The following is a 24428-nucleotide window of genomic DNA, read 5'->3' on the forward strand; positions in this document are numbered from 1 at the left end:
AGGACCTCTCATGGACGACAAACACCACAGCACTAGTCAAGAAGGCACAAAAGCAGCTATACTTCCTGAAGACGCTCAGGAAGGTAAACCTGTCACAACAGTTTCTGGTGTTGTTCTACCCCAGCTCCATTGAGAGTATTCTCACATACAACATCTTTGTGTGGTATGATAGCTGCTCTGCAGCAGATAAAAAGTCTCTGCTGCGAATCATAAAAACTACACAGAACATCGTACAACAACAGCTACCTGCCCTGGATGACAATTTCACCTCCCAGTGCCTGCAGAAAACACATAACATCCTAAAAGACTCAACATTACAGGTCAATCAAAACATGCACCAAAAGATTCACAAACAGTCTCTACCCCAAAGCCATCACCATACTGAATTCTAACCTGAAACCAACTCCCTAAAACACATACAGTTCTTTTTGTCAAGTGCAATAACTTATTTTATGTACAATAATATGCTCAAGCACTTGTTTTTATCCCATTTTAACTGGGTACATGTGTAGAATGTGAGTGTAACGGAGGCATTTATTTATTTTTATTATTATTTTATTACTTATTTTTTATATGTGAACCTGGTCTTTGAGTGCACCTGAATTTCATCCTATGTTTGCACAATGACAATAAAGAAATCTGAATCTGATACAGTAGGCGGGATTTTGTGACAGATGTCGAACCAACACATTAACACCATTTTGATCTGTGATTAAGGAAACACATTAGACACTGTATTTACAATTATATTCTTTATTTGATGAAATTCAACCACCAACAATGACACAAACCAACCAGTATCTTAGTTCCTGGTCATCACCTGGAAAAGAAAAGAAAGAATATTTTGAAAATACTCCACTAGAGGGCACTAGACTACCTGTGCTCTTCTGAGCTACTGAGTGACCCAAATTCAAATTGAGATGATAATTCATGTAGCATTTCATAATTTGTATTATTGAATTTAATTGTTTCTGGAAAATAATTTAAAGGGGCAGAAATAAGCAGAACATTTTCGGTTTTGCTCCTTTTGAGTAAAACAGTTTCTCAGATATTTGTCTTATATATCCAGAGTCATGTAAAAGTCATTGTGAATTGTCTGTAAAGCCAGTAAACGAGTGGCTCCAACTCTACAGAGAGGAAATGTTTCACTGCTGTCTGCTTGAGCCAGAAATAAACAATAATCTATCTAAATGCTTATCATAAAGTGCTGTATGACTCACGTTGTTGATCCAGGGGATGTAGGCGCTGACCCTAGTGAAGACAGAGGGCTTCTTGGGGTAGTTGCAGCCCATGCTAGAGCCGAAGCTCACCACACCGTGGACGTCCCAGGTGCCATCACGGTTCTGACAGTTCAGAGGACCACCAGAGTCTCCCTGAAGGGGAACAAAGAGATGAATAAGATATTTGGCAAAATGTTTCACAGAAGACGGCAAATGCTTTGAGAAAATTAAATGTAGAGATTGTGCTTGAGTGTAACACTGGGATTTAGTTTTATAGTGACTGTAATCCAACATGAGACTCACGTTGCAGCTAGCCAGTTCTCCATCTCCTCCAGCACAGACCATGTTGCTGGTGACAAGGCTGCCCCACCAGTCGGACCTGGTGCAGGTGGAGTGGCCGACCACAGGGAGGAGGGCCTGCTGCAGGATGTCAGCAATAGGACCTCCGGCTTTAGGAGAGAAAAGGCATTCAGATTGAGGGCTGCAGTCAAGACCATCTTATTCAAGGCCAAATCTATTCCAAAACTAGGTTCACAAAGTCCTGCTTCCATTCAAAGGTGGTGGAAACAAAGTTTGTAAAAGTTCAGAAAGTTTTAAGGATTCACAGAGATTATAGATCAAGTTTGTTTGATCCAGTTTCTATGTATTCAGCACAGAGAATTTTGACCTGGTAATTTAACATTAAAGATATAAGAAAACATTGATGTTGTCAGCCTTTTCTTTATTTAGTTGATAGGACTTACTCCAGAGACGACCCCAGCCGGTGACGTAGCAGGGAGCACCATCAGACAGGATTTCGCCAGAGTCGGGAAGACAGGCAGCCATGATGGTGTCAGAGAAAGTGACAGGAGTTGCCAGCTTGATCAAGGCGATGTCATTACTAGAACATGAAAGCAAACACCACATTTAGAAAGAGAATGTTAATGAGGACTGAAAGCTAGGATAGAACAAAACACAGTCACAGTCGGCCGATGCATTAACAATCATTCCAACAGGAAATACAAAAGGACTAATTTTGAATGATGTAAAGTTGTTGTAAAGTTTTGTAAACGGTCTATAGTCTACAAGATGGACGGAAATAACTGAACCCACCGGATTCTGTAAGAGTCCCAGTTCTCGTGGACCACAATCTTGGCGGGGCTGATGGCCATGGAGCCAGGCTCATTGTTGGTCTTCAGATTGTGTTTTCCCAGGAAGACTCTGTAGGTGCGACTGCTGCTTGGCCACAAAAAAACAAAGAAACAAGGGTCAGAGTTGCTTTGATCTGGGGTCTGTTCAAGAGCACTTTATTAGAACACCCAATTTAACAAGTGCCAATACAGTTACCTTTACTACCATTAGCAATTTAGCCCATTGCTGCTAACATAGTTACTGACTTAACTGTTAAATTTTTTGTGCAATAATTCAACTGTGCAATAATCTGGCATTAATGCTACATTTATAACGTACATTTTGACTAATGTTCTCATCTATACTATTCTTGCATTTTTATTTAACACACTTACTGTATTGTTCCCATTTAAATTTTTATTTTTATTTACACTGCGGTTATATATTGTGGTATGATGCACATATTTTACATACTTCTTAATTTACTTTTACTTTTTCTCTATTTAAGAGCAACTGTAACGTGACCCAATTTAATCTTGGGGATTAATAAAGCATATCTAATTCTGATTAAGTGTTCATTTAATTCTGAAAGTGTTTAAAATGAATGCTGCAAAACTCAAATTATTAATCATTAATATCCTGATTTCTATGAAATAGAATAGTCTTCTGAAATCATTATTTAGAAAAGGAGGAATACTAACAATCAGTGACCACTTCTTCACTTTAAAGACTAAACTGCATTGCTATAGCAACACTGTGGTTATCTCACATAGCAACACTGTGGTTATCTCACATAGCAACACTGTGGTTATCTCACATCTGTCACATGTCTGTTATAGCACATGTCTCACATGAGTGCTTGAGTCAAATATGCAACCTTTTTTTCCTTCAATATCACCTCTATGACTCTATCTACTCTGGACCCAGCTCTCTTTGTCCTCTGTGCCTTTTTGATTTCATAACTTTTTATCCACACCTGATGCAGTGAGCAGCAGTGAGGACCCACTGATTGGAGATCAGGGTGCCACCGCAAGTGTGGTAGAAGTTGCTGCCACTCTTGTACTGCAGAGACACCTGAGGAGAACAAACAACCACAGCACAAGGATGTTTTATGACTTTTGGAAATGGACAGAAGACGCAGAATTTAAAGGAGAAGACGTAAAGGGACATGCCTGCCAGGGCCAGCTGTTCTCACGGACATCATCTCCACCAACCACCCTGGTGATGGTGGGAGGGTAGGTGGGTCTGCCACACCCGTAGGCTAAGAAACAACGGTACAGAATATAATATTTTATGATGGTGACTCAATGTTTCAGAGCTCGTTTTAGCATAAGGGCAAAATGTGAACTGTTCTAGATCACTTCATGTAAAGAATGTTGACAATGATATGTAGCAACACATTCAACTGTCCAATCAGAATAGTATCAGAGCTTACCACCAGCAACAAACAAAGCCAAGATCACGAACTTCATTGTGACTGTCTTCAGTAGAAGCTCAGGGGGACGTGCTCCTCCTTATATAGCCCTTGAACAGACCTGTTTTAGACCAAAAATGTGTTGCTTAACATTCGCCTCGGAGCAGCCAGGAAAAGTTGGTGGGAAAAACAAATCAACCTTGGAGATAAGCAACCACAGATATCCCCAAATACACCTTATCTCCCTGACTCAACCTTTGTGTGAACCTCCCAGATGTCTCCATGTGACCTGAGTTGGCCAGGTCTGTTTTTTTAACTTTAAAGGGGAACTATGGCCATTTTCAAAATCCATATTTGTTATTCCAGTCAAAAATCATTAGTGGACATGAACAACACTCTCTCCAAAGTCCCAAAACTAGAGTGTTAAAACTCAAATTTGTGATGTCATTAAGTAAAACTCTGAAGCTGCTTCACAGACGATGAATTGGGAATGTTATAGATAACACTAAGAGAACCCAGGGGAATGTTCTGAGTATATGAGAACAATTTCTGTTTCAGAACTGAAACTACTACAAGATTTATTGCGTATGGAGCAGCTCCAGATTTTATACTTGATGACATCACAAGTTTACGACTTATTTCTCTGGCTTCTGGCTGTGAGAGAGAAGCTCATGTTCATAAATATTGACTGAACTTTCTGAGGCTTTGGAAACAACATATTGGAATTCTTAATTTAGGTGGTGTTCTCCTTTAAAAAGTCCTCTATGGTGATTCGTTCATTTAAAAATAGTCAATTTCTTTGTCTTGTTCTGTCAAAGAAAATAAAGGAACCATCCTATTTTTTTTAAATGTGAACATACACAATGTTCACTTACAATGTAAGTTGTCAGGCTTTTATAACAGAAGTGAGTTTCTGGTCTGGACATCATAAATTCAGAAGAAAGAATTATGTTTCCATGTTAATATAAACATTAAAGAATCTCAAAATATCTAATGAAGTGTGCCCTTTTGTACATTTTAGAAATATTCATGCACAATTAGAATATACAACAAAGCAATTCATTTTAAGAAATTCCACATCAGTGTTTTAATGTGATTCTAATGCTGTTTAGAAACATAAAACACTTTTAAAGCAGCAAATAACGTGATTGTTTTGTAAATGTAATTATTAGAATTAGATGTAATTGTTCTAATGTGTTAATTAAAAATGTATGTACATACATAAACATACATCATGTCGTAATCTGGTGTGTAATTAAATAGTTTGGGTTCTGTGGCATCTTCTGAGCTGATACTGTAGCTGTAGTTGTTGTGCAATGTTTTTTTCCTCTTTGGGTACTTGGTTAAAAGCAGTATACTTTTTTTTGCACTGCTCCAACTTGTTTTCTTAATAAATTATAAATTAAATATTGACATGTATGTAAAATCACAAACTGTTGTTGCTATATTTTTCCTGTGATGCAAAAAAGTTGGCAGATCAATGCAGAGGACTCACTGTTTCAGCCACTATATATAAGAGATGCTATTGTGATTAAACCTTAAGAGCAGACCTGTTTTATGTAGGTAGGTGGAGGACAAATTAAAAGAAAAACCTGCAAAAAAGAGTGGAGAAACATATCATACAGACACTTCCATGCATCAGGGCTCACTGATGCCTATGTGTGCTTATTAAAGTATCAAAATGTAATATTGCCCTCTCTTTTATTTATCATCAGTCTATCTTAAGTTTGTATATTTGGTATATTTATGCATATTATGTGTATGTAGTGGTTTGTTTGTTTTAATTGTTTGTCTGTGCTGGCCAGCCTCGGGAAGGGGCGGGGTGGGTTTAGGTGTTGTGGGTTCAGAGTGTATATGTTCCATGGTTGTTTTGGTGTCTTGGTTGTTCTAAAAAAAAAAAAAAAAAAAAAAAAAAAAAAAAAAAAAAAAAAAAATGAATAATGAAATGTTACAGCCTTTACAGTCACCAGATTACAGACCTATGGAAGATTCTTATGTTTTCCAGTTGTATAAATGTGTAGCCTACACACTAAATAAAAACAAAAATCTTTAAACATCTCATCAAATATGTGCGTCACAAGTCTACAGCCTGGCGCCTTTTCCTATAGTTTGCCGAATCTCAATAGGGATGGTGTGTCTAGAGTCTCCTTAGTGAGGCTAGCTATTGATGCTAAATCCAAAAAAAATAAATAGAGAATTTCATAGTAAGTAGACAGATTTGTTTGCTTTCACCACTAACGCTGCAAAGTTTAAGTACCGAAATAATCATAAATAACCCACTGCAGAGTAGCTGCTTTGTTGTAAAACATATTGACGAATGCTCATTCAGACCTATTAGGAATGTTTATAGGCTAATTTAGATTAAATAGGCTGTGTTGCCATTACTATAAGGCATAAATTTGCATTGTGGCTCCAGACAAATTAAAAATGTTTTGTTTGGGGCCAAAAATGGCTCTTTTGATAGTAAAGGTTGCCGACCCCTGATGTAAGACAATGCTCTCCATCACTGTCTCCATTAGACCCAATGATATAACTTTTATATTCAGATCTATTTAGTGTCTGTGACTGTCTCTAATGCTATGTGTCCATTTCTTTCTATTTGCTCTACTCAAGTCTGTCTTTATCACGGTGATATAACCTGATTAAATAAACTCCATGTTGGTTTCAATCTATCAAAGTAAGAGTGGAATTTCAGTATTACACTGTGACATAACTTTGTACTACTAATTGCACATAAGTACTACAGAACAGTCACAGGAAACATTCAGAGCTTTCCTGAGCAGTGGGAACTTCAGCTGCTGGAAGACGCACTACACTGCTTTGTAAAGGTAATCAGAGTAGGGAGGGCTGTATTTCTCTTGATGATAAAAGCTTAAAAAAAACTTGTTCAACCAACAAGTTTAAATTATACATAACTCCAGGACACTCTGACCTTGGCCTGGCGCTCCTGGTCATTTCTGACCGGTGTGATGTCCACTTAGCTCCACCCCAGTACTAAGATCTGTCAAGGGGCATATTTCCAAGAATTTGATCCACTTTTTGCAGGTTGCATAACATCATGAAAGGTATAAATTTGTCAGGTGTTTCACTTCAAACTGTGGAGATACAGACATGATGAAGTTTGTGGTTTTTGCTCTCTTTGTCGCTGGTGGTAAGGATCTCACACACACAACACTGTCACAGCCATCTGTCTTGAGCCATGTTCATACACAGTATTTCAGCTCTCTCTACAAACTCAGATAAACAGTTTTAAAAGAGTCTGTCTCTGTCTGTCTCTTCAGCCTACGGGTGCGGCTTGCCCACCTTTCCCCCTGTGGTGACCAGGGTGGTTGGAGGAGTGGATGTCAGGCCTAACAGCTGGCCCTGGCAGGTAAAACATGCTCAGAAAACAACACAACAACTGTCTGAAAAAGACTTTATTTAGACTGCAGACTACATAAGAGTAAAGTTAGTTATAGTCTCATAGTTAAAATATACAGTTCAGTATGTGACAAGCAGGCTTAAGACTTTAACTCTCACATAAAGCAATGTTGAATTTTGAGGCAAGCTTATTTGCAGGTGTGTAGGTTTTGTTTTACCACTGGGGGTGCATATATGAAACAAGGGGTGCAGGTGTCCTCCCCCTGGAAATTCTGAGTGCAAACAATTAATTTCCTGCACTCTGGTGAATTTTTATGCACCATTTTTCCTTTTTTTGCATCAGTTCATCGAGCAAATGCCTTGAATTTCAATAAAATTAAAGTCACATGCCACATTCCGCTTTTTAATGGGGGTTGGGAGGGGTTAAAATGCACATGTTCTAAATATTGAGGGGGATGTCTCCACTGTACTCCCCCAAAATCTACGCCTGTGCTTATTTGTATCTTTCAAACACAGGAGGCAAAGAAATAATTAGATTAAAGAAAACTAATTAAATTAAAATAGAATAAAATTAGATAAATAAAATCAGATAAATTAAATTCAAGAAGAGAAAAAATATATATAGAAAAAATAGAGTTATAGTACGGTCACAGTACAGGAAGTTGCCCCGAATTCAAAAACAAAAATAAAAGTGTAGTTAAAAAAAATAATCAATCTACGGCACAGAAAGACAGGACAGTTAATTTATTTATTTGGAAGTGGCTAGAGTCAGGGTGCATTTAATATTGGAAAGAGATTTTTTTACTCTTCTATTCTATTCTTATTTCATTTTATTGACATATATATTGTACTTAAATTACACTCAGCCTCAGCACAATGATGATACATATTTTATTTTAATATTCTAATATCTCAAGTACTAGTATTAAACAATGTAGCATTATGCTGTAGCAATTATTTTATTGCTTTATATTTACATACTTCTATTTCTACTCTTAGAATTCTCTATTCTTTACATCGGAGCGACTGTTACATATCATAATTTCCCCTCGGGGATCAATAAAGTATTTCTGATTCTGATCCTGATACACAGCAGCATGTGTGCCTGTAAACAGTAAGTGCTTCAGGGCACGCACAGAAAAGAAAACAGAAAAACTTAGATAAAGTTAATCATGTTCATATATATGTTTTAGATTTCCCTGCAGTACAACAGACAGGGCGAGTGGAGACATACCTGTGGAGGATCTCTCACCAGTGGGTCCTCACTGCTGCTCACTGTATCAGGTATGTCACAGTAAAGCCCAAAATTGTTCATGATGACAGTTTATCATATGTTTATTTCCAACATATTATTAGTTGATTCAAGAAATTCTCACAATCCAGTAACAAAGAGCAGCAGTTAATCACACAGAAACATTACTTAGCATATTGTAAGCTAAAGGGTGAATTATTAGGAGGCTCACAAGTCTACATATAATACACAAAATATGGTTGGTTATTGATAAGTGATTGTTTTTAGAATCTTAGAAAAGGATCTCTGCGCTCACACATCAATGCTTCATATTCTTCTCTGTCGACTTGCAGCAATGGCAGGGAGTACAGAGTGGCCATGGGAAAGCACAACCTGTTGGAGACTGAGGAGGCTGCTGTGTTCATGACCCCCGCTACCATCGTCGTGCACGAGAAGTGGAACCCCTTGTTCATCCGGTAAAAAAACGACTTCTCCAAGATGAATATGAATGTTTACAAATGACGAGTCTGTTGAATCTAAATATGTGTGTTTCCTCTCCAGTAATGACATCGCCCTGATCAAGCTGGAGACCCCCGTCACCTTCTCTGACAGCGTCATGGCTGCTTGTCTCCCCCCCAATGGCTTCATCCTCCCACACAACGAGCCCTGCTACGTCACTGGGTGGGGTCGCACCTCCAGTGAGTGCCCAGTTTCCTGCCTCTTTTAATTTAATCACATACTTAAAATATCATCAGAAAATAGTTCCAGTGGCGTGCATCCTATCTCAAAAGACAAACTAGCTGAGACTAGCTGGTTGTGTTTCTCTTTTCTTTGTTGTCTTTAACCTGACCTGAAGTTGAGCTAGTATGCATCTCTCCTCCACACAGCCGGAGGTCCCATCGCTGACATCCTTCAGCAGGCTCTCCTGCCTGTGGTGGACCACGCCACCTGCACCAAGCCTGACTGGTGGGGTCCTCAGGTGAAGGACACCATGGTCTGTGCAGGTGGAGATGGAGTTGTGTCTGGTTGCAACGTGAGTCTAAAATGACACAAAATGACACATCGTATTGTAGCACCAGTGCTTTATTGCATCAGTAAACTGAACACAGCAAGCAACACTCACGTTTCCTAGACCTCATGTTTGACAGAGGATCATCCTTTCATCATGTTTAATTTCTTTACTTACTGTGGAGGAAAGGACACATATACTTTTCACTCAAATTTTTTCCTAACCTCCTGATTGTATATGCCCCCCCCCCCCCCCCCCCCCAAAAAAAAAATCTGAAAAATATCTCTCCTAAAATGCCTTTTTTGTGAATAACCTTAAGTATTTCAGAGTCACATTTCAAAGGTCTAAAAAAAGTAAAGAGATCTGTTAGTCTACAGGTCCTACACGTAATGTTAGATGTAAACACTGAGTAAAGTCACTGAGTGTTTTTCAAGGACAAGAAGTTATTGTTCAATGTGGAATTTGCACACTGATCATGTTTTCTCTCACATGACTCAGGGTGACTCTGGCGGCCCTCTGAACTGCCAGAATGCTGATGGTGCCTGGGAGGTTCACGGCATCGTCAGCTTCGGCTCTGGGCTCAGCTGCAATTTCCCCAAGAAGCCCACCGTCTTCACCCGAGTCAGCGCCTACATCGACTGGATGAACTCTGTAAGCTCCTGAACCTCTCACTGCATCGCTGTTGTTTTATTTGTGCCATTTTATTGAAGCTTCAAGGATTAAAATATAAAGAATCTGGATGATAGCCCATATATTATGGATGAAAACATGATGCTTGATCTAACACATCCCTATTATCTCTTCCACAGAAAATGATGGCCTATTGAGAGGACGGGATTTTGGGATCAAAGCCACTGTGTGCATATAAAAATGAATAAAATGTGGAACTATAAATGACAAAAAATATCAAGATCTGTGTTCTTTTATGTTTTGTTTCATCTTTATCTTCATTATCAGTTCAGCACTACCCCTAAAAAGCCATAAAGCAGAACTGAATCATAATCCTAAAGTGTGAGATAGATTATTGACTTACTTTTATTTTGACAGATACATAATCTTTTGAGTTTAAACACTTAAATAGCAAAAAGAGATCCAATGTTCCCCAGTGGGAGTAGTAATGGGAAAATCCTGTCTCCAACCACATGCTGTGTTCTCAGTCTCCACTGCTGTTTGTTTGACTTTCTGCATGTGTCAGCCAGCTTTCTCAGGACAAGTCTATACGCTGGTTAGAAGTCGCTAACATACGGTATAAATACAAGCCTGTTCTTAACACAAAATTTAGGCACACACTACATACTCTACAGTCATGAGGAGTCTGGTGGTTCTCGCTTTTGTGGTAGCTAGCGGTAAGACACTTTCAATCTTTATCACATCAGTAACTCATTTGCTGTAATATAATCCAAGAGTACTAAGATTGCATTTTATTTGAAAAACATTGTCAAAGCTTCACTGAATTTTGAAGGAATAAAACTCTTGTCGTTGTTTTGTCTGGTGTGACAACTAACCTCGTCCCAGCCTACGGATGTGGCGTTCCCACTTTCCCTCCCGTGCTGAGCAGGGTGGTGGCTGGAGACGATGCCAGGCCTCACAGCTGGCCCTGGCAGGTAATGTCTGGTTTTAATGTGTAAAAACATGTTCATTCTGGCAACCATTGTACCACTACAGACAGAAAAATATACTGATCAAATATTTCTATCTATTTACTCCCTGAATCTTCTTTTCCTTTTCTTTCTTTGTTACTGGTGCAAAAATCAAAAACAGCAGTGACTTTACAGGTACAGAAATGATATAATCAGTGGGAAAAATGTCCAAGAACAGACAAATAAGGATGAAATAATAGTAATAACAATTCTTATAATGACATCTTGCAGTTGCAGTTACATCTGGGGAATTTTTTAAAAATGGTATGCATGAATATTTGTCTGATTGTGAGTATGCAAGGGGGAAAATAAATAAAAAATGATGATAAATATATAACAAAATAGTCATAATAATAATATAAAAAAAACACTTAAAAAAAAAAAAGAGTGTGTAGTGATGCAAACTTTCCTTACTCCACTCTGCTCAGATCTCTCTCCAGTCTGACAGCAGTGGGCGCTGGAAGCACGTCTGTGGAGGCACCCTCATCTCCTCTGACTGGGTCCTCACTGCTGCACACTGCATCAAGTATGTGTAACTCCACCCTGTCAATATGATCACAATTACAATACAGCATGTCCTTTTGAAAGGGCGGGAAGGCTGTGGTGAAGGTTTTTGAACATAGTTATTTATGGTTACATATATGGGTATTACTGGTTGCACTAGGGACACATCAGATTGTCAGTTTTGTTACATTTATGATCCACGTCAGTTTTATGTGACTAAGAACTTTGGCTGGTTATCATCTATTTATACTGTGTGGTGATTCAATATTCCCAGCTCATGGGAGCAGTCATATGCCAAACCAAAGGTCTGTGCCAGGAAACTCTCCTCTACCCAAAAGGAAATGATGCGTTTTGCTCTTTATATGATGTTAGTTTGGGGAGTTCTTCAAGAATCAGCAGCAATAGCTGCCATGCCTGAACAGAGAGAAAGAAAAAATTGGCATGTAGAGAAGTTCAAGAAGATTTTCTTCACACTAAAAACATTTTATAATCAGAAATAAATGTTTCCAGGAAGTGGGTGATCTCAAAGACACTTTAATCAGTTAAAAACAGCCCTGTGTCCTAGGCAACCATGTATTACTTCTATGGGAGGACTAAGCATTTACAATCCACCTACATGTCATCTGCCATCCCACAGTAACCGCTACAACTACAGAGTGGAGCTAGGTAAACACAGCCTGAAGACGAGCGAGGAGGGCTCTGTAGCTCTGAGGGCGGCCAAAATCATCACTCATGACGACTACAACATCATGCTCAGCCGGTAACAGCTCATTATCAACTCATGAGTCCATGTGAAGAGCAGAATCAGCAGGTGTAAGCAGAGTACTGGTGATCAGTTCACTGGTTTTCTTTGGAATAAGGAGGTTGATGCAGCAAAGCATTACTTGAGTATAAACCATTTCTGTGAGGGTTCAAGTTTTGTTTTCTTCAGAAATGTTTGTGCAAATTCCCGTGAGATGTTACGTCACAGGCACTTGGAATTTTCACCAGTGATTAGCAGTTGTGTGCAAATGCTGCTCAACAAATTTGACACCAATTGGCTGAAATTAGGGTCCAATAATGAAGTTTTGGAAAGGCCACACCCCTCACACCAAGTCAGATTGACTTGAAATTTGACACACAAGCTCTCAAAAAAGCCTAAAGAACCAATAAGGTCAGCTATTTTGAATAAAAAAACAAAACATTTTTGACATGTGAGGTGTGTAAAATTATTTTAAAATCGTTCAATAGGGGGCGCCACCAGTTCCAAACAACTGCATTGACCTTTCGCAAAATTTGACCATAAATCAATGACAGTTCATCAAAAAATCATCAAACCTCATGGATATTTTCAACCAAGCAACTGAAGCATGTCCCCAAAATATTTATACAACTGACCAATGGGAAGTGACAGTGTTGCCAAAGAAGAGCGTAGCCTGGAAGAGGTTTAGACGTTAATGAATGAGCATCTGTCCAACCGTCGTAAGACCTGTTGGTTATCTTTAGTGCTGGTGTCGTTAACTGTAGAGGTCTTGACCCTACCCAGCCTTCATGTTTTAATGGTCCATGCTGGCGTGAACCCCTGACTCACTACTATATTTTTGTTTGTCATTACTTCCTTATTGTGGGTTGATTGTTTTGCCTTTTGCAGTAACGACATTGCCCTGATCAAACTGTCTTCCCCCGTCACCTTCTCTGACACAATCATGACTGCCTGCATTCCAGAACAGGGCCTCATCCTGCCTCACGGTGCTCCCTGCTACGTCACTGGCTGGGGTCGACTCACCAGTGAGTGAACACACCTCAGCAGAATGAATCACTGTCAATCTGCTTTACAAGTTTCCACTCTGGACTTCATGTGCATGTCCGCTTAGCGGTGTCTGTGCACCTGTCACTCAACCAGGAAAATTCACAACTATTAGTCAGTCAGAAAAATGTGACATGTACCCATCATTTGACATAATTTGTTTGTTAAAAGAAATAAAGAAGAGTTTTTTGTAAAAGAAAATACATGACCAAGGGCTGGAGGACGACACAATGCATTCATGGGTCCGCAGAGCATAAGTGAATTCCCCTATGAGATAAATAACGATCAAAATAAATTTGAGTCCACAATTGGCTATCCACGTAGGCTATACATCAAAGAATAGAAACACTATTGTTTCACCCAGATCCTCTTAAAACAATAGCTTTAGTTCAAGGGAACGTGCTGCACTGCTGCGCAGTCACACTTGACTGAGGTAATAGTTTCACCTTAACAACCAGGATGAACCTTGTTTTTAAAATGGTACACTCACAGTTTAGTCATGTGGGCTTGATCTATCAATAAAAAAGAGACACAGACCACACTTTTTATTTGTTAAATATTAGGTTCAACTGACTTGATTTCGCTCTGCTTACTGCCTCTGACGCAGATGTGGCAAAATCTGATAAAAAACCTGGTTTGCAGCCCTCTTATCAGTCAAAGAGATAAACACGTGTGACTGTGACTGTGAGCTTCCGGTATTTAACTAGAATTTAGGAGCCTACACACCATTCTTGCACCTTTGGACTGTGTTAACGCTCAGTTAGAAATTGCAGCACAGAGGAAAGTTTGTGAGTGCTAGAGCTATCTGTGAAGTGCTACACACAACTATAAATGGTAGTGTGTGTAATCCAGCATATTCAATGTAGCACATTTGCAGCCAAATGGCTCCAGGGGCATCCCATGTACACTAGTTTTTGTAATAAACTCTCTACCCTGCACACCATGTGTAACAGCAAAGAGTATCTCCCTCCAGCACCCCACCTGTCCCCCCAGGTGAACCTCCGTCAAAGCAAAATCTTGTGTCTTACCCGAGTTAAGCCTGTCTCTTCCCCACAGCCAGCGGCCCTGCAGCTGACATCCTGCAGCAGGCTCTCCTGCCAGTGGTTGGCCACAATATCTGCTCACAGCCCGACTGGTGGTACGTCCTGGCAACAGACGAGATGGTCTGTGCCGGAGGTGACGGCATCACTGCTGGCTGTAGTGTAAGTTCACCAGGAAATGTTATCTCAAGGGGCAACAGTAATGAATTACGTCATCTGTAAAATTTACCTCCAGCACAATATAAAAGGCCTTTAACTTTGAAATTGTGGAAAAGGAATCACTTCCTTGATGTCTGTACATAAGCTGCTATAGCTAATACTGTGTGTGCTGACCTGCAGGGAGACTCTGGGGGCCCCCTGAATTGCCAGAACCCTGATGGCTCCTGGGAGGTCCATGGCGTGGTAAGCTTCGGTTCTGGTCAGGGCTGCAACGTCCTCCAGAAGCCCACCGTCTTCACACAAGTCAGCTCCTACATCAAATGGATCAACACAGTGAGGAACATACTCATTTTGCGATTACCTTGCCAGCATAAACAATACAAACTGAAGGCAACAAAGCCTCGGCTCTCAAAAACAGGAAGTGTATTATAATTGTGTTTTCTATTGTTCACTCTCCAGGTTATGACCCGCTACTGAAGAGGCTGTTCGAGTGCTTTGGTCAGCAATAAGAACAACTATGACTTAAAGCGTGTTGTGTCATTTGTTGCTACTGCAAAGTAAAATAAAAAATGCTGTTTATCAGTGTCAACAAATGTTTGTTTGTTAATGTAAAGCTTAAGTGCTGTCCATGACCTGGAAAAACAAGAAGCCCTTTTTTAAGATGGCCATGCAGGGCCTTGACAACTATATGGCATCCAGATTTTTTTCTCACTTTCAGTACAGTAGCTGCATATTAACCAAGCACTGGTGAACAATAACAAAGTTAGAAAACAGGGATGTCCAAATGTTCAGGGGGTTATGGTGCACAAGTCAACATGGAATTACACACACACACACACACACACACACACAGCAAAATACACTCCTTAAACACTGGGGTTAATTAACAAATACTTCCTTTTATTTCTCATAAAATATTCATGAGATAAATTTGTTTTTACTCTTCAGAGACAAAAAATAATTTTCCACAAACAAATTAAAACTACCATAGAAAAGCACATTTTCACAGTAAATATAAAAGAAATGAAGATTTCAGTAATAAAAAAGCAATAATAAATGAACAAACAGCAAACTTGTGCTTCGGGCACTCGTCTAAGTAAAACAGAAAGTGACAGCTAAATCACAACACTCATTCCATCAATGTAAAACATTTCGACTATGTAGTAATAAAATCAATCATGTAATTAAACTGGTACTGTGCAAATGAGGTACGATGACTATGTTTGCAGTACTGAACATGACAAAAACAAAGATTTTAATAGGCTGCATGGCGAGTTTCCACTTTGAAAATAAATCAGAGAAATGTAGACGTTGAAATGTTGGATTTAAAAACCTGAAGTGCCACAATGACCTCATTGCCTCTTGCATGACAGTGACAGAGGAAGTCTTTTTTGCAATAACTACACTGAGTTTTATTTCAACACAGTGAGAAGCGGGATGATGAAGTCATTAATGAAAAGAGGAAAAAAAACTTGTGCAACTTAATGTTCAACTGAATGACTGGTATTTGGCTTCAGCTGTTCATATCAAAACAAATCTACCCTGAAGAAGAAAAAGACAGGTATTGATAAAATAATGCACGGTAATGGAGCTCAAACCAGCTCTCTGCACATCTGTCTTCCCTGCTGTGCTCATTCTCTGCATACTTCTAAGTGAACACAGGGCTGCAAGTCAAGCTGTGGTTGGGGGAATGGTGATGAGCAAGCCAGTGAGCAATAGTTGCTGTTGTTTTGGCGCAGCTGCACAGTCAAAGAGTCTTTCTGTTGGTCATCTCGAGCAAAAACAAGCCCAGATTGAAGCAGAGGCTACTGCCTTCACAGCTCAACAGTGTTCACCATGGCTACGGGGGGGAAGGCTTTCAACTATTCACATGAGATCCTTCCATTATGCTATCACATACTTCCTCCTCTACCCGCTGTTTGCAGGAGTACGGGCAACACTGCATTGGAATACCAACATTAGAGCTCAGGTTCAGTCATACAATGTCAGTGAAAGCAGTGATGGTGTGAAAACAAAGGCACTTAACTTTACTTTAGCGTGTACAACTGCTGCAATCAGTTAGCATTAGCACTCCTTAAAGACTCCATGAGATGAGACTGTCAACTTCCCACAAAACAGTTTCTTCCTAATAAGTTATTTCTCTTAAAAAGCAACCTAATAATGACCATTGATACTGTACTAGTAGGTATAAATATAAATTTTATGCATTAAATCCTTAACAGAGCACCCTCTTGTAGAGAGGCCAAGACCCTCCACGTCTGTTGGACAACCATGGGACCTAAATTCAGAAAAAAATATGTACTGTAGTCAATGAGAAGAGACAATTAATTTTTGATCCCCTCAAAATGTCAAGAAAGAAAGGCAAGAAAGTTGCAGTTTGTTCTGAAACTGTAAATGTATACGTTAAAATGCGTATTTAGGAAGACTACACAAGTCACGTAGGTAACGTCATACTTTCTCTCTCGCTGTGTTTTGTACGACATGAACTCACACGAGAAACAGGACTTGCTCCCAACTGAAAAAAAGGCCAAGGGTCGCCGGATTAAACACATCAAGCAAGATAACATTACATTTTGTGCTTGAAACATAGCTATGTTAGCTAGCTAGCTGGCTAGCAGGCGTTGGTGACATGTATATTATGCGATAAAAAAGATGTAGTCTAGTTCACTGAGCAGTTTCACACAAAACCAAAAAGTACTACCACAAACTGCGACTTTCTTGATTTGAAAAAACATGTTTCAAATTAACAAACATCGTGTGTGTTATTCACGGCACAATTCAAACTGGATTTTTTTTTTCTTGTCTCTCGCCGTTAACAACTGTACATAGTTTCCAAAATAAGGTCCCGTACAGAGGATGGGCTTTGCCTCTCTATTCTCTACCTAACTGACAGCCAGCTAGTTTACACTTTTGAATAGCTGTTTGGTCGTATGTTCACAACTGACTCCAGAGCTAATTGTTCAGTTTTTAGCACAGACTGTATGGTCGTCTAATGAGAGCATGCTGCCTGCCTGGCACCAAAGGAAATAGACAGACAGATAGACAGATAGACAGATAGTTAGATAGTTAGATAGATAGATAGATAGATAGATAGATAGATAGATAGATAGAGTTAATAACAGTCAGGCAGCTTTTTGCAAGCCCCTTAACCATGACAAATTGATAAGCTGATGGCTTATCAGAGCTGTGTGTCTGAGAGTTTGTTTTAGCGTCTTTGTGCCCTTTAAAAGGTCAAAATTTCTTAATACAGCTTTCAGAAAGTAAAGATACTAACTTAAGGCACATTTAATAAAACAACTAACCACAGAAATTCAGTGAGCCCATGTCCTGCTTAGTAAAGAAATACCCACAACTTTAAAGGGATAGTTTGGTTTTTTTAAATTGGGTTGTATGGGGTACTTATCTATAGACAGTGTATTAATACACTAGATGGTGGTTAGCATGTTAGTTTGGAGAAGCAGGAAGGAGTACTGACACAGAAGCTAAGCAATGTACTGCTGTGGACAGGGTCAGCAGCTTACCTTATTTAAGGCACCTAAAAAAAAAATCAATACCAGTTTAAGTGTACGCTATATTTAAAAATATTTTAACCATGTTACCCCACCCTCAGACAGTGAATTCTGACGGGGAACTGAAGCAGAGTCACTCTCTTCAAAGCCAGACCCCACTGAGAAAAACAGTAATTTAACATCGCTGAACACAGGAACTGCTGGTCAAGCAACATAAAAAAAAAAGTGTAACAGTTTGAGCGTATGCTACATTGAAAGTATTTTCACTGCTGTACTTTGCTGGAGACAGATGGGTAAGCCGTTAAAGTAATCTATTCCCCAACAATGATCTTAGTTCGCAGAACACAGGAGCTGCTGGTCCAGCTGCCTTGATCTGTTAGTTAGCTTGTGTTACTGTTTGACTTTGTTGAATCCAAACTACCCCCTTTAAACGGCAAAGTCACACAATAAAACAAAGACAATAACTGATCGAGGTATCAGCAGCTCCTGTGTTCAGCAATTTTAAATCACTGTTTTTCTTCATGGAGTCTGGATTTGATTTGTTTGACTGAAAGCAAAGGGGTGAAAATATTCTAAATTAAGTGTACACTTGTTTTGGGTGGGTCTCCAAACTGGGGACATACCAACTGACATCTACTGTGTGTAATACACTGACTATGGATAAGTACCTCATACAACCCCAATTCAAACGACCTGAATTATCCCTTTAACCTCGTGAACAGCTGTTTCATTTTGGCCTCCAGTTCATTCCACCAGACTTTGTACTGCGTAGGGTTTTGTCTTTCTAAAGAGAAACATAAAACTTTGCTTTTCTCTTAAATATGCTGCTGTGCTGGACGGTAACATTTGAGTGACTTGATACTTCTAAGATAAAACAAGTGATACTTTGTTGGCATTCAACAATTTCAACTCCCATTGGGTTTTGGTAGAGTGCCTGTTGCTAAGAGTCATGGGAGCTGTAGCTGATAAATTCCAACAAAGCTCTGTTTTATCGTGGTTACAAGTAGACGATTCTTAAATGGTGCTGTCCAGTGGTCACCCAGTGCCATGTTTCAGCTTTTCAAGGAGACCGATAAAGAAAGCCATCTGACCCAAAGCTAATATGGAAGCAGGGAGGGACTTCAGCAGTAGCCTCTCTCCAACACTGATCAGCATTTACCAGAATAGTTGCTTATTTGCTGCAGAGCTCTAGAAGACCCGGAGGGACTATGTTGTTGACAGTGAGGGAGAGTGTCTGTGCATACCACAGCAGGTCAGGCCAGCTAAGCACATACAATGCTCAGTCACACACCATGGAGCCTACATTTGGTCAACCACTGGCAGTAGTAATCCAAAGCCTCCCAGGGTGAGACACAGCCCAAGCAGCAGCTACTTTACAAAATGAGCGCCCCTGCATGTATCTACTTAAGTGTGCACACAAATCCTCACCATAACCAGTCAGTGATGTCCCGTGATGACAGTCAGTGCAGAGTGGAGAACATTAAGATAATGCAAAAACAGAAAATGACTGAGATAAAGGAAAACTGCCTTTGGTGTGTGCTTTTAATCCAATGTGCCACCGCGTGACAGAATCAGTCAAACTGTGAAGAAGGCTCCAGTAACTGTGTCCATTACTATCGGTCTGTATCTGTTTCAGAGATCCAAAATTTAAAAAAGGTTTCTGTATTCCATGATTTGGAGCGATGTGGCACAAGAGAAGAGTTAGAACAGATGCTGTATTTTCAAAAAAAAAAATACAAAGTGCCTCTGAGAATGTTCTGCAAGAAAGGCCATCTTCAAGTCTTAAAACCACAGATCCAGATCCATGACAGGTGATCATGGAGGAATCCAGGAGTTTCAGTAGATTGTTTTAAACACCAACAGCTTGATCTCAGATCGGAGGAACTTTATCCTCATACTGCGGCGGAGGGGTGAGTGGCTCTATACTGAATCCAGCCGGCGGCTGAGAGTTATCAGTGTTTTTCATGTGCAGCTTCTCTGATTTAATCCTGCGGATCTTGATAGGGAGGAGCTTGCGGGTGTTTTTCCCAGCTCTGCGATTTGATGTGGAAGCAGCAGCACTGGGAGCTGTGGGAGCACTGGAAGCTGGAGCAGGCTGTGCTCCGGTTGGTGTGACCTCTGGCCCCTCGAATTCATACTGTACACCATCAACTTGGACAAGGTCATCGTAGGAAGGTAGCTGGGAGATACTTGGGCGAAGGTTGCTCTGACGGACAGGGTACTGGCCACTGCCTACTGCCTCTTCATAGCTAGGTACAGCGTAGCGTTGGGCTTGTTCCTCAGCACTGCAGACATTTAGAGACACATAAAGACATGAATGACACACATTAACATGTTTATGTAATCATTATGTGTACTCTGTTAGGTCCTGTACTGGAGTGCTGCAAAAATGAGTCCTGTAAACAAGTTTGCACGTTTACAATACTGGTTCCCTTGTCTCAAAGTCAGTGGAGTTTTTGGATGGGTTTTTGGTTAAGACAAGCTTAAGAGATTTTCACGTTTTGTTCCACAAAACCGATTTACTCACAAATCCACCTTTACAGCCTTGTTGATTTTGTACTCCTGCTACACTTTTTCGGGTCGTCTATGAAAAAGAATGTGAAACTGGCAAATGACACAGCCATGACCACCAGCAAAGATAAGGTCACACTAACAGGAAAGGCTTTTGTAGAAGAGGTAAGTGTGCAAAAGTCAAATTACAAGTTGAAGGTAGGGCTGGGAACATAGTGAAAATCAAATATCACCACATTTTTGACCAAATACCTCAATGGCCACAGTGCGATGATATTGTATGGTTGTACTGGTGCTTCCACAAAATATTTACACAATGAGATTTTTGATAAATAATCATCAGTAACGTGGAGATAATGACTAAATGAGCCAAAGCTACAGTCTGGTGCAGCCTTTTTGATCAGGAAAAGACAACATTTACGGCATTACGATATCCACAATCTCATTTGACATCTAGACTCATATCATGATATTGATATATTGGCCAGCCTTAGTTGGAAGCTTTGTGGTGGAGACACTTAAGTCATGCGACCGCAGTGCAGTTTGTTTATAGACTTACATTGGCTTTGTACCTCTAGTGATTGCAGTTATGCTTCAAAAATTATAAAAGTGATGTTCATTTGTGAAGATTATCTTGCTGAATAGAACGTGCAAGTATCATAAACTTTGCCACAGAGCTTATTTGCTGCAATAATGCAAAATCCCATCTGCTTTTTGTCAAAAGGAACAAGCACAATATTAACTTCTGGTTTGGCCTACAAAAAAATATCATCCCTGCAGCACTCTATATATAATTGATATTCTCAAATGTGTCATGTTAAATGTAGAGCATATTGCCTGTTTGACTATAAATCACTCTCTGTGATTTCTGTCAAATATGTGCTAGCTCTCACAAAATATTCAAGATTTGACAGCCTAACATCGAACAGCATGGACTTAACGAGCTGTGATGTCAGTCTATATATATATATATATATATGCATATGTAAAAAAGCAAACATGGCTGTTACTAAATGGAAAATTGTTAGCTTCTTGAATTAAAAATGTTCTCAGAACTTTTAATAGGCATATGGCCTCTGTAACTTGACAAGAAGAAAGCCAGATACAGTTTTAATGGATTATCCATCTAATCACTGATTTTTATAATACACTGAAAATAAGTAATTTTGCCCATATAACAGAGAGAAGATGTATAATCTGTTGAGAATTTTTTTGAGCAAACAAAATAATGTTCAAAATAAACCAGCATTTTTTCAAACATGCACAAGATAGTTAGTTTACCTGATCTTATTCATTTTCTGATCAATGACATAACAACAAAAATCAGTTTGTCAGTTTGACCAAAGGTCCAAATCCTGTTTAGCCAGAAAGCCATGATTGGACTCACGTTTCTGTGTCTTCCTGCTGCCGAGCTGCCTCTGCTCCTTGGTTCTGCCTCTCCAGGAGCCTCTGCTGCTCCCGCTGCTTGTTCCTCATTCCCAGACACAAGGACAGCAGCAGCATGGCCACCCCAGACCCCACCAAGACAAAGGCCACAGAGGACGCTTTATGTTTCCTGTCAGTGGTATCACCCACTCCACCCGAACTGCCGCTGCTGCTGCTGCTATTACTGGCCGCGTCGGCAGGTACCACACTCCACACAATCATCACGATACCGAGGGCGACAAGCCCCACCCCCAGAGCACATAATGCATACTGGGAACCTGAGTTTCCACTGCTTTCACTGCTGCTGTTGTTGTTATAGCTGTTGGTGCCAGTGCCTCCTGCTCTGTCAAGGGGGCTTGGTGGTCCAGCCACACTAGAACGCATCTTGTCAGTCCCTTAACTTCAGTCAAACCAGCTCCAGTGAGGTCAAAAGCTGTAGAGAGAAAAGCACGTGAGGTCAGACAAAAACTGAGAAACCTATATCAGAATGTCACAGAAAACAAACCAAAAAATCGAAATGTGTAACATCATTCCTGGTCTGTCTGTAAAATACCACTCACACTGAAAAGACACACACAATAAGCCTCCTTACTCCTCTGACATTTATCTATATCTGAAGTGGTGTGGCTCTCACGAGTCAGAGCTAACCTGTCAAATAAAGATGCTGCTGCCTCGCAGAGATTTGTTCTTTATGAGAGGCCAAACCCATTTCTCGTAGAAAATGACAAACCATGAATTTCATTGGAGTAAAAATACCTCTGCAGATCCTTCTGTGAATGGGTGTGTCACACAGTAAACATTTACAGCAGACTGGCCTTTCAACGTCACTAGTTACCCATTGTCAAAGGTTTGCTTTGTTACTTTATTCTTCCATCTTTAAAATCTTATATTGATCAAACATTAAAAGAAATATGATTAATCTAGCATTAATTTAAAGTGGACATTGTTGACTTGGTTTTTTGATTCATGCAGGATTGTTGGTTATTGTTTGTGAACACACTCATCAGTAAAAGTGAAAGTAAAAGTCAACCCAAGATTCAGTCTCATTTGGTGTTTCATTTCCCTTTGCGTTTGTTGGTGTTGTGTCTCTTGGATGCCTGCTGCTTATGGTCTGGAAGCTAGTCCGAACCTTTTTTGAAAACCTGACTTCACCTGTGCTGTGTGGGGGACACGCCCATAAACATCCCAAACATAGAAAATAAGAAAATAATCCAGGCAGAGGATAGAGTCTCTGCAGAAATATACACCAAGTGGGTGAGCGGGTCATAATTTATCTCTTATTAAACAAATGTTTGTTTTATGGACATGTCTATGAACTGTTTTGTGGCCCTGCCTGAACCTGAGCGTTCGTAAGACCTTAAAAAACGATGGTCTTTCCCCATCCAAGTGGATAAATGACCCAACATGATGTCAAGATATTGCTAATCCAATCATCTATACATATTTGATTCAATCACCAGGTATCACTGGGCTCACTGTTGTCTGTAAATACACAGCCTGTTAACAGCCAACTGTTTGATCTAGGCTGAGATTCAGTCAGAGACGCCAGTCTGGTGCTGCTACACTGAATGAGTCAGTCTGACTGTACTGCAGCCGCCTCCCACTCAAGTTAGCTGTCTATCAGAAGTTACTGTGAGCAGCAGCATTTACTACACTGATAGAGACTAGTCATCTAAACGTGCCTCAAATCTAAGTGTGAAAGCCTTGGTTAACACAAAGGCCTCCTTATGTGACAGTGTGGTCTATGCCTTGAAGACAAAGCCTTTCTATCTTCTATCTTTAAGGACATGGCAGGGGAGCAAATCGAACATTAATATTTTGGGATTTATTGTTGGTGCCACTAACACAAAAAAATCAGCATATTTTTCCCCAAAAGAGGGTGTGGTATTTAAAGCCTGCTCTGGATGACATATTGCCAGTTTGATGCATGCAACTCTGTCTGCCACCGGGTTAATGAAGGCCCAGTTAATGTCAAAAAGAAAGTGTGTCAACAACTGCCAGGAAGGGGGCAGCACTTTAGTTTTCCACAGTAGGTATCAGTAGCTATTATGAAAGATTGCTTTTAGATTCCTTGCAACATATACCTAGAATGAATTGCAGTGTACTTTGAAGCTTGATACTCTGGTTCCAATGCATCAATTCAGAAATCTAGTCTAGTACACATATATATTTATATTGTGCTACACTGCACTTTTTAAATTGATAGTTTTATTCTATGTTGCTATTTGTGTACTCAGGTTCTCTCTCTTGAAAATGAGATCTCCATCTCAACGGGACCTACCTGGTTAAATAAAGGTTTATACATACAGTGGTGTGAAAAAGTGTTTGCCCCCTTCCTGATTTCTTACTTTTTTGCATGTTTTCCACACTTAAATGTTTCAGATCATCAAACAAATTTAAACATTAGTCAAAGATAACACAAGTAAACACAAAATGCAGTTTTTAAATGAAGGGTTTTATTAATGAGGAAGAAAAAAATCCAAAGCTACATGGCCCTGTGTGAAAAAGTG

General features: G+C 39.8%; 3 protein-coding genes and 1 pseudogene across 3 annotated transcripts in view; 2 read left to right on the forward strand and 2 right to left on the reverse strand.

Annotated features, from left to right (window-relative positions):
- Positions 1-737: 737 nt before the first annotated feature.
- The window catches only part of LOC126403604 (chymotrypsin-like elastase family member 2A), a 130580-nt gene continuing 106889 nt past the window's right edge, over positions 738-24428 (reverse strand). Inside the window, exons 2-9 of the mRNA XM_050066374.1 lie at positions 3766-3818; positions 3503-3591; positions 3307-3404; positions 2313-2435; positions 1964-2100; positions 1524-1669; positions 1221-1373; positions 738-820 (exon numbers count right to left, since the gene is read on the reverse strand). Of these exons, the coding sequence (XP_049922331.1) occupies positions 803-820; positions 1221-1373; positions 1524-1669; positions 1964-2100; positions 2313-2435; positions 3307-3404; positions 3503-3591; positions 3766-3802 (801 nt within the window). The 5' untranslated portion in view covers positions 3803-3818 and the 3' untranslated portion in view covers positions 738-802. The remainder of the gene's footprint in view (positions 821-1220; positions 1374-1523; positions 1670-1963; positions 2101-2312; positions 2436-3306; positions 3405-3502; positions 3592-3765; positions 3819-24428) is intronic.
- LOC126403605 (chymotrypsin-like elastase family member 2A) lies at positions 6811-10236 on the forward strand (annotated as a pseudogene).
- LOC126403603 (chymotrypsin-like elastase family member 2A) lies at positions 10569-15066 on the forward strand. The gene is made up of 8 exons (XM_050066373.1): positions 10569-10690; positions 10860-10948; positions 11413-11510; positions 12126-12248; positions 13119-13255; positions 14331-14476; positions 14654-14806; positions 14933-15066. Exons 1-8 carry the CDS (start codon positions 10651-10653, stop codon positions 14948-14950), a joined length of 804 nt encoding a protein of 267 aa, XP_049922330.1. The 5' UTR covers positions 10569-10650; the 3' UTR covers positions 14951-15066.
- Positions 15353-24428, reverse strand: part of LOC126403602 (transmembrane protein 51-like) — a 12184-nt gene continuing 3108 nt past the window's right edge. Inside the window, exons 2-3 of the mRNA XM_050066372.1 lie at positions 21881-22351; positions 15353-20267 (exon numbers count right to left, since the gene is read on the reverse strand). Coding sequence (XP_049922329.1) covers positions 19853-20267; positions 21881-22302 — 837 coding nt within the window. The 5' untranslated portion in view covers positions 22303-22351 and the 3' untranslated portion in view covers positions 15353-19852. The remainder of the gene's footprint in view (positions 20268-21880; positions 22352-24428) is intronic.

This window comes from Epinephelus moara, chromosome 16, assembly GCF_006386435.1.
Source record: "Epinephelus moara isolate mb chromosome 16, YSFRI_EMoa_1.0, whole genome shotgun sequence".
Lineage (NCBI taxonomy): Eukaryota > Metazoa > Chordata > Actinopteri > Perciformes > Serranidae > Epinephelus > Epinephelus moara.